This window comes from Schistocerca americana, chromosome 1 (genome assembly GCF_021461395.2).
Source record: "Schistocerca americana isolate TAMUIC-IGC-003095 chromosome 1, iqSchAmer2.1, whole genome shotgun sequence".
In the NCBI taxonomy this organism is placed as follows: domain Eukaryota; kingdom Metazoa; phylum Arthropoda; class Insecta; order Orthoptera; family Acrididae; genus Schistocerca; species Schistocerca americana.
In genome coordinates, this window is record NC_060119.1 from 1,214,989,216 (window position 1) to 1,214,999,082 (window position 9,867).

Here is a 9,867-nt window from a genome sequence, read left to right on the forward strand (position 1 = left end):
TGATGAATATAATAACTTCTCCTTTCTCCATTTCTGCTCTACAGAAGTGTGATTCTAACCTAAATCTTATAACACTTAGCACATTTATACCAGTGGTCACAAGATGTTAAAAGAAGCAGATTATTTCAATTCAGTCTGCCTGCTTAGCTGAGTGGTAACGTGCTTGCCTCCCATGCAACGGGCCCGGGTTTGATTCCCAGCCAGGTTGGAGATTTTCTCTACTTGTGGACTGGTTGTTGTGTTGTATCATCATTTCATCCTCATCACTGGTGCACAAATTGCCCTATGTGGTGTCAACTGAAATAAGACTTGCACTTGGCGGCCAAACGTCCCCGAATGGGGCCTCCCGGCCAAAAATGCCACACGATCATTTCATTTCGTGTCAACTTAGTTTGATGAATAATTCATCATTGAAAGTGGGACATTTATTAATTTTACTTCTTAGTCTTTGACTATTTTGATGCAATGGAGACAGCTGGCATTTCACAATAACTGAGATAAAACTGTGTGGAAATAAAATTTCTGCTCATTATTGAAAAATTTTTAATGAACGTATTTGTGATGATGCAATATGTCAGAATTAAGCTGTTTGGTTTCTTTGTCAAACTGAACGTTTCTTTCAAACCTAACCTCTCAAAAACTTCATTTCTTGCTGTCCTTCGTATCCTAAAAAAGGTGGTGCTCTGACATCTGTAATCACTCGTATTTTACCACTCATGATGGTGGCTCCTGCCCTTAAATTTTCTGCTATGAGGCCAGACAGTTCATTTATAATACAAGCCTGGCTGACAACGAATTTGAGGAAAGGCCATATTATATTGTTCAAGTAATTTTCAGTGTAGAGAAATTAAAATGACTGTTGGACACAGTTTGCATAGATCCACTACTGTACTTTCTCTATTTTGTATCTACTGTTTTATTTGTAATGATTGATTAAAATTGTATCTTCTTGATAACTTCTGTACTACAGATGAATTTCGTGATAAAACTGAGTATCAGTCAGAAGCAAAGAACCTCCACCCCCCCCCCCCCCTTCCCCACACCCCCACAAACAAAACATACATAGACACAGGTAAATAACTAAACTATAGACATACAAAATGCTACAAATGAAAGACATACGTATTGTGATTATATATTTGTATATTAGTATGCATGGCAAATTTTCCAGTAGATAATGTTATTTGAAAAATGTCTGTTGATAAACTTCTTTGCTGCAGTCATTTAAAATCCAGCATGCTTCAATCACGTATCTGTAATCTGCTTCGCCAGATCACTGAAGCTTCCATCAAACATGCGGGCACTAGAAGAATTAGAACCACAGATGTGAAATTACAGAAGATATTCTGCAGTTTGTTATAATTAGCTTAGATCAATAACTTTACAATACTGAATATTGCTGAAAGTCAAATTGAAGAAAATTTTACCTTTCAGAGCAACAGAGTGAAAAGTCAGTTACAACAATATATTTGCAGGTTGAGGTAACTTATTGTAAGTGGTTTTAATATATAGTTATTTGCCTATGTCAGTTGATACAGATCCACAGTGACATCAAACTACTTAAGACTCAAATATTATATTATTTGTAAATCTACACAGAAATAGATTGCTCTTACTTACCTTCATTAGGTGAAAGCCCATGTACTGCCAATAGACACATTTAACACTGGAAAAAGCTATACTTCGTTTTCAGAATTGTTTGTTAATCATGGAGGTAAAAGGGATAGGTTGCGGAATATTGGAAAGGAGGGGCAGCTCACTCAGGCCCCATATTGAGAGAGACCCACCTGTTCTGATGGTGAGAGGCAAGGAAAAGAAAATGAAAGAAGAGTAGGGTATAACATCCCATCAACATCGAGGTCTTCAGAAAGAAGCACAAGCTCGGATTGTTTCAAGGATGGGGAAGGAAGTCAGCCATGCCCTTTCAAAGGAAGCATCCTGGAATTTGCCATGAGTGAGTTAGAGAAATCTTGGGAAACCTGAATCAGGATAGCCAGAGAGGGAAAGAGGAATATAATTAAATTTATTGTCTTACCGATATAACTATAAAGATGATTAAGATTTTGCACTTGATGCAATAATTGATTATATCCGGCAAAATTTACAGAATTTCACTTCAAAGATATCATTTATTCGCGCCAAAAACATTAGTCAAAGTACACTGTTCTAAAAGATAATTACATAAAAAAGTACTGTGAGTGATTTTTTTATTCCCAAAACACAGCCTTTTGCTGACAAGTTAAGATCTTTTCATTTGCCCCAGAATAATTTCACTGGATATATCTTTTGATGACAATGGGATCATACGTGACAAAAAATTATTACATAACTGGATCCATATGTTGTTGTTGTTGTTGTTGTCTACAGTCCTGAGACTGGTTTGATGCAGCTCTCCATGCTACTCTATCCTGTGCAAGCTTAATCTCCCAGTACTTACTGCAACCTACATCCTTCTGAATCTGCTTAGTGTATTCATCTCTTGGTCTCCCTCTACAATTTTTACCCTCCACACTGCCCTCCAATGCTAACTTTGTGTTCCTGAACTACAGTGTTTAACATCTCTTGTATTGTAAATTGCAAATGTATGCCCAAATTTGTATTTGTAATACTGAATATTTTTATTGTAAACATATATTTTGCAATATTTATTTCGCTGTAACACTTATTATTTTGTAATCTTTATCTCTCTCTAAAATGTATTTTTGTAGTGGGACCTAAGTTACTGTTTACTGTTTTTTGTTTTGTAATCTCTATCTATTTCTAAAATGTATTTTTTTTGTAGTGGGACCTGTAATGGAACTGACGAATAGACGTCATTTTATTTTATGATACACTAATAGATGTCACTTTATTTTATTATTCACTAAAGTCATGTTATAAAAGCTTTTGCTTAAGATAATACTAAGTTAGGTGTTGCGATCAATAATCGATATTGGAATTGTATGTTCTTTGTAGCTTATGACCGTGATCTTTGGTCTACTACGGGCTTTCGGCCACTTGTGTGTTGGCCGCGGTTGAGTGTAGTTGTGCATATAGTTCTTGCAATAAATGTGTTTGATACAAAGAAACCGTGGAATACTGCGTCATTTTTTGATAGTCCAGTAATAATTAAAAAACCCGCACCTTTTTCTTGGCCCCAAAGCAGCCAAGGAATCATCGCCTAGACAACAAGAAGCCACAAGGACAACGCAGACACAGCAGCATCAACAAAGGAGACATCATGGCCAGCTCTACTAAATTACTTTACAGCCATTAGCCACACCGTAACGGTGTCCTTATGGAGTTAACTTTTCCTGCACAGTAGAGCCGGGTCGTGACAGACCTAAGTTACTGTTTACTGTTTTTGTTTTGTTTTATGTGTTACCATAAACTCTGGCCAAAAGCTTGTAAAATTGACACGTTCCATATCCTGTGATACTGTCACAACATGAATCACCGGAACAAGAGATAAATAAATAAATAAAACCTCAGAACGTGTCCTACCAACCGGTCCCATCATCTTGTCAAGTTGTGCCACAAACTCCTCTTCTCCCCAATGCTATTCAATACCTCCTCATTAGTTATGTGATCTACCCATCTAATCTTCAGCATTCTTCTGCAGCACCACATTTCGAAAGATTCTATTCTCTTCTTGTCCAAACTATTTATCGTCCATGTTTCACTTCCATACATGGCTACACTCCATACAAATACTTTCAGAAACAACTTCCTGACACTTAAATCTATACTCAATGTTAACAAATTTCTCTTCTTCAGAAACGCTTTCCTTGCCATTGCCAGTCTACATTTTATATCCTCTCTACTTTGACCGTCTTCAGTTATTTAGCTCCCCAAATAGCAAAACTCCTTTACTACTTTAAGTGTCTCATTTCCTAATCTAATTCCCTCAGCATCACCCGACTTAATTTGACTGCATTCCATTGTCCTGGTATTGCTTTTGTTGATGTTCATCTTATATCCTCCTTTCAAGACACTGTCCATTACGTTCAACTGCTCTTCCAAGCCCTTTGCTGTCTCTGACAGAATTACAATGTCATCGGCGAACCTCAAAGTTTTTATTTCTTCTCCATGGATACCTACTCCAAATTTTTCTTTTCTTTCCTTTACTGCTTGCTCAATATACAGATTGAATAACATCGGGGAGAGGCTACAACCCTGTCTCACTCCCTTCGCAACCACTGCTTCCCTTTCATGCCCCTCGACTCTTATAACTGCTATCTGGTTTCTGTACAAATTGTAAATAGCCTTTACTCCCTGTATTTTACCTCTGCCACCTTTGAAATTTGAAAGAGAGTATTCCAGTCAAATTGTCAAAAGTTTTCTCTAAGTCTACAAATGCTAGAAATGTAGGTTTGCCTTTCCTTAATCTTTCTTCTAAGATAAGTCGTAAGGTCAGTATTGCCTCACGTGTTCCAACATTGCTGCGGAATCCAAACTAATCTTCACTGAGGCCGGCTTCTACCAGTTTTTCCATTTGTCTGTAAAGAATTCGCGTTAGTATTTTGCGGCTGTGACTTATTAAACTGACAGATCGGTAATTTTCACATCTGTAAACACCTGCTTTCTTTGGGATTGGAATTATTATATTCTTCTTGAAGTCTGAGGGTATTTCGCCTGTCTCATACATCTTGCTTACCAGATGGTAGAGTTTTGTCAGGACTGGCTCTCTCAAGGCCGTCAGTAGTTCCAGTGGAATGTTGTCTACTTCCGGGGCCTTGTTTCGACTCAGGTCTTTCAGTGCTCTGTCAAACTCTTCGCACAGTATTGTATCCCCCCTTTCATCTTCATGTACATCCTCTTCCATTTCCATAATATTGTCCTCAAGTACATCACCCTTGTACAGACCCTCTATATACTCCTTCCACCTTTCTGCTTTCCCTTCTTTGCTTAGAACTGGGTTTCCATCTGAGCTCTTGATATTCATATAAGTGGCTCTCCTTTCTCAAAAGGTCTTTTTAATTTTCCTGTAGGCAGTATCTATCTTACCCCTAGTGAGATAAGCCTCTACATCTTTACATTTGTCCTCTAGCCATCCCTGCTTAGCCATTTTGCACTTCCTGTCGATCTTATTTTTGAGACATTTGTATTCCCTTTTGCCTGCTTCATTTACTGCATTTTTATATTTTCTCCTTTCATCAATTAAATTCAATATTTCTTCTGTTACCCAAGGCTTTCTACTAGCCCTCGTCTTTTTACCTACTTGATCCTCTGCTGCCTTCGCTACTTCATCCCTCAAAGCAACCCATTCTTCTTCTACTGTATTTCTTTCCCCCATTCCTGTCAATTGTTCCCTTATGCTCTCCCTGAAACTCTGTACAACCTCTGGTTTAGTCAGCTTATCCAGGTCCCATCTCCTTAAATTCCCACATTTTTGCAGTTTCTTCAGTTTTAATCTACAGTTCATAAGCAATAGATTGTGGTCAGAGTCCACATCTGCCCCTGGAAATGTCTTACAATTTAAAGCCTGGTTCCTAAATCTCTGTCTTACAATTATATAATCTATCTGATACCTTCTAGTATCTACAGGCTTCTTCCATGTATACAACCTTCTTTTATGATTCTTGAACCAAGTGCTAGCTATGATTACGTTATGCTCTGTGCAAAATTCTACCAGACAGCTTCCTCTTTCATTTCTCTCCCCCAATCCATATTCACCCACTATGTTTCCTTCTCTCCCTTTTCCTACTCTCGAATTCCAGTCACCCATGACTATTAAATTTTCGTCTCCCTTCACTACCTGAATAATTTCTTTTATCTCATCACACATTTCATCAATTTCTTCATCATCTGCAGAGCTAGTTGGCATATAAACTTGTACTACTGTAGTAGGCATGGGCTTCGTGTCTATCTTGGTCACAATAATGCATTACTATGCTGTTGGTAGTAGGTTACCCGCACTCCTATTTTTTTATTCATTATTAAACCTACTGCTGCATTACCCCTACTGCTGCTGCCCCTCTCCAGGAACCACACGTTTGTCTCTGGCCTCTCAAAAGATACCCCTCCGTTGTGGTTGCACCTACGGTACGGCTATCTGTATCGCTGAGGCACGCAAGCCTCCCCACCAACGGCAAGGTTCATAGTTCGTTGGGGGGGGGGGGGGGGGGGGGGTGAGAACATAACTATGAAGAAGAATGGGAAAGAAATCAGGGACCCTAAAGAGGTCAGTAATACTTTAAATCAAAGTTATATTGAGGTAGATGACAAATTAATAAATCAAAACTTTCCTGATACAAAATGCATACAAAGTTCTCCTCATGAGACAAAAAGTTTGTTCCTTCTCCCAACAAATGAACCTAAATTAATAAAAATAATACACTAATTAACACCAAAAAATACTGAGCGACTAGGCAGTATATCTACCAGACTAATTAAATGCTGCCTACAGAGTGTGGTAAAGCCTCTGACTTTTTCCTCATAAACTTAGCCATGGAAGATGGAATTTTCCCGACATATTTTAAAAAGAGTAAAGTGATCCCTATTTTCAAAGAAGGCTACAAGGAAGATCCAGGAAGTTCCTGACCAATAACTATTGCAAATGTCTTATCTAAAATAAAGGAATGTATAAGTAAAGGCAGAACAGTAAAATTTTTAGAAAAATGCAATACTTTGAATGATGCCCATCATGGGCTAGGAAGGATAGATCCAACAATACAGCAATAGCTAGTAGTAGTAGTAGCTGAATTTATAGCATGTGTAACTGAGGCATTAGACAAACAAAAGAAAGTTTTTGGTATGTTTCTCGACCTTTCAAGAGCTTCTGATTGTATATTCCACAACATACTATCAAAAAAGCTTGAGTATTATGGTATAAGGGGGTAAGCAGACAATATCATAAAATCATTCATGGCAAATAGAGAACAGTGTGTAGAAATGTGAACAATACTATTACAAATGTCTACTCAGATTTTGAATTTGTTAAATATGGAGTGCCTCAAGGATCAGTTCTGGGCCCACTACTTTTTATTTTTTGTGTAAGGATATGCCAAATATAGGAGGTTTAAATGCTCTCATGTACACAGATGACACTTCATTTGTTATAAGAAGTATTTCAACAGATGACTCACAATACCAACATTCTCTAAATATAGAAAATGGAAACAATTATTTCAGAGGAAATCTTTTTCTATAAACACAAATGAAACATACGCAAATATAATGCCTACCTTGAACAATATTACTGTTATGCTTCGAGATCTGGCTCTAAAAGAGACAGAAACTTATAAATCCCTGGGCATGACTGTGGATATGTACTTGATGTGGAAGAATCAAAAAAATATTTGTCATAAAGTGAGTTCAGAAAAGTGACAAGGACAAGAAACACACAAACACTTCCAACAATTTACTAGGGCTAGTTTATTCACCAACTTAATATGATACCTTGGTCTGGGGAAATTCCGAAAATGTGCACATACAGAGTACTGAAGGTACAAAAGAAGACTGTGTAAGATACATGACAAAATTATCTTCAAGAGATTCCTGCAGAAATACATTCAGGGAACTAAACATATTAATAGTAGTGCCACTGTACACACATGAATCAATTATTTATGTAGAAAATAACCATGCTGCATTTTTAAACAGAGATATCAATAACTACAACACAAGAAATAAAAATGATCATCATATTGAAGGAACTGGTTCAAATTAACTGACAAAGAGCCTGTAAAAGCAGGATGCTTCTGTACAACGGTTTGCCAAACTATATAAAGGTTATAGAAAATGTCTGCTTTCAAAAATAAACTAAAATGTCACTTGATTAACATTTGTCATACAGTGTTAAAGAATACCTTGAAGCAAAAAATTAATGTAATGTTTCACATGTAACTAAGCAAATATGTAAAAAAAAAACCTTTTAGAAAGCACAAAATGATTTTAATAATTGGTAATTATGTTTTTATATTAACATTTTTAGAGGCTTGTATTTAAAGGCTGTTTTTGAAGAAATCAGACATTTTACTGATATATGCATGTAATTCTAAATTTTTGAAACTTGTAAATTTTTCAAACTTCATATAAACTTGTCTAGTGTCATTGTACAGAATGGTCCAACAACATAAACAAATAAAGGTAAGCTTATTACATTACTACTTCATAATATTTCTTAAAGTTGAGTTATCCCAGAATATTAATGAATGAATTTAATATATTTTAACTTACTGTCTTATATCTCCCCAAGATTTGCAATGATTTGATATGCAAAAGTAGCTGAATCAAGTTATTTTTTCCAATTTAAATCATACCAAACAATTGTGAAGTTTTCACCCTAATTATTATTTTTCCTCCATGTGTTACACTTATCAGTGGTATAGAACCTGTAGATGTGTAGAACTGAATATGCTGTGTCTTTCTTAAATTGTGAGTGAGATCACTTGCAGACTTGAGAATGAGACAATTTGCAGAAAACCACACAATAATACTTATAAGAACATTAGTGACTATTTCTTCTGTTGCTGTATGTATGTTTGGACTGATTACAATACCAATGCAAAAATTACTAATTCTGCTTTTTTTTTAAAAAAATGAAGGGTACTTTGCATGGGTGAGAAACAATAGTGGACCTATGACTGAGCCTTGTGGAACCCTGTCAATGGTTTTTCCCCCATTGAGAATAATACCTCCTGCTTACAGTGATTAAATTATTTAGTACAACTTTCTGCATTCTTGTTGTTAGATACAACATTATTCATTGGCTGGTTAACCATCAATTCTATAAAAACCCAGTTTACTTAGGAGAATATTACACACACACACACACACACACACACACACACACACACACACACACTTTAGTGAGTAAACAATGACATTCTCAGTTAGGTTACGCTTTTGGAATCCAAACTGTGGAAAATCCAGGAGACGATGAGTTGCAGACAGGCACAACAAAAAGACTACTAAAAATGTAAGCTTTCAGACAGACGTTTTTCTTCTGAAATAGGCAGCAGACACCCACACATTCATGTAAACCTAGCTCACACACAAATTACCACTCTCTGGCTTCCAAACTAGAAAACACACACGTAACCACTGTCTCTGGGTGCTGGAGCCTGACTGCAACTGCAACTGCCATGAGCAGCAATCTGCTGGAGTAGGTGATGGGGGTTAAGGAAGAGGCATGGTGTGAGGAGAAGGAGTGTTAGCAGGGTAGGGGTGGGGGAGGTGCTGTGCAGCCTGTGGGACCATGCAGGGACATGGTAGGAACAGCATTGTGAGGCTGTGTTGGGGTGGAGGGGTATAGAGCTGGAGGGTAAAAATAATAATAATAATAATAATAATAATAATAATAAAATAGCATAGTCAAGGGAAAACACACTAAACAAGAAGATTACATATTGGATAACCACAGCGACTGAATAGAAGCGATGGAAAAAACAGATGCCTATAAATATCTAGGATACAGACAAAAAATAGGAATAGATAATACAAATATTAAAGAAGAACTAAAAGAAAAATATAGACAAAGACTAACAAAAATACTGAAAACAGAATTGACAGCAAGAAACAAGACAAAAGCTATAAATACTTACGCTATTCCAATATTGACCTACTCATTTGGAGTAGTGAAATGGAGTAACACAGACCTAGAAGCACTCAATACACTTACACGATCACAAAGCCACAAATATAGACTACATCACATACATTCAGCAACAGAAAGATTCACATTAAGCAGAAAGGGAGGAGGAAGGGGATTTTTGATATAAAAAACCTACATTATGGACATATATCTAAAAACAAAGATGATGTGACTTACCAAATGAAAGTGCTGGCAGGTCGACAGACACACAAACAAACACAAACATACACACAAAATTCAAGCTTTCGCAACAAACTGTTGCCTCATCAGGAAACAAGGAAGGAGAGGGA

The 9,867-nt window shown here is 36.8% G+C and overlaps 1 protein-coding gene across 1 annotated transcript in view; it reads right to left on the reverse strand.

Annotated features, from left to right (window-relative positions):
• Nucleotides 1-1,123: 1,123 nt before the first annotated feature.
• Nucleotides 1,124-9,867, reverse strand: part of LOC124601772 (rhodanese domain-containing protein CG4456-like) — a 153,172-nt gene continuing 144,428 nt past the window's right edge. Inside the window, exon 4 of the mRNA XM_047138018.1 lies at nt 1,124-1,303. Within this exon, the coding sequence (XP_046993974.1) occupies nt 1,246-1,303 (58 nt within the window). The 3' untranslated portion in view covers nt 1,124-1,245. The remainder of the gene's footprint in view (nt 1,304-9,867) is intronic.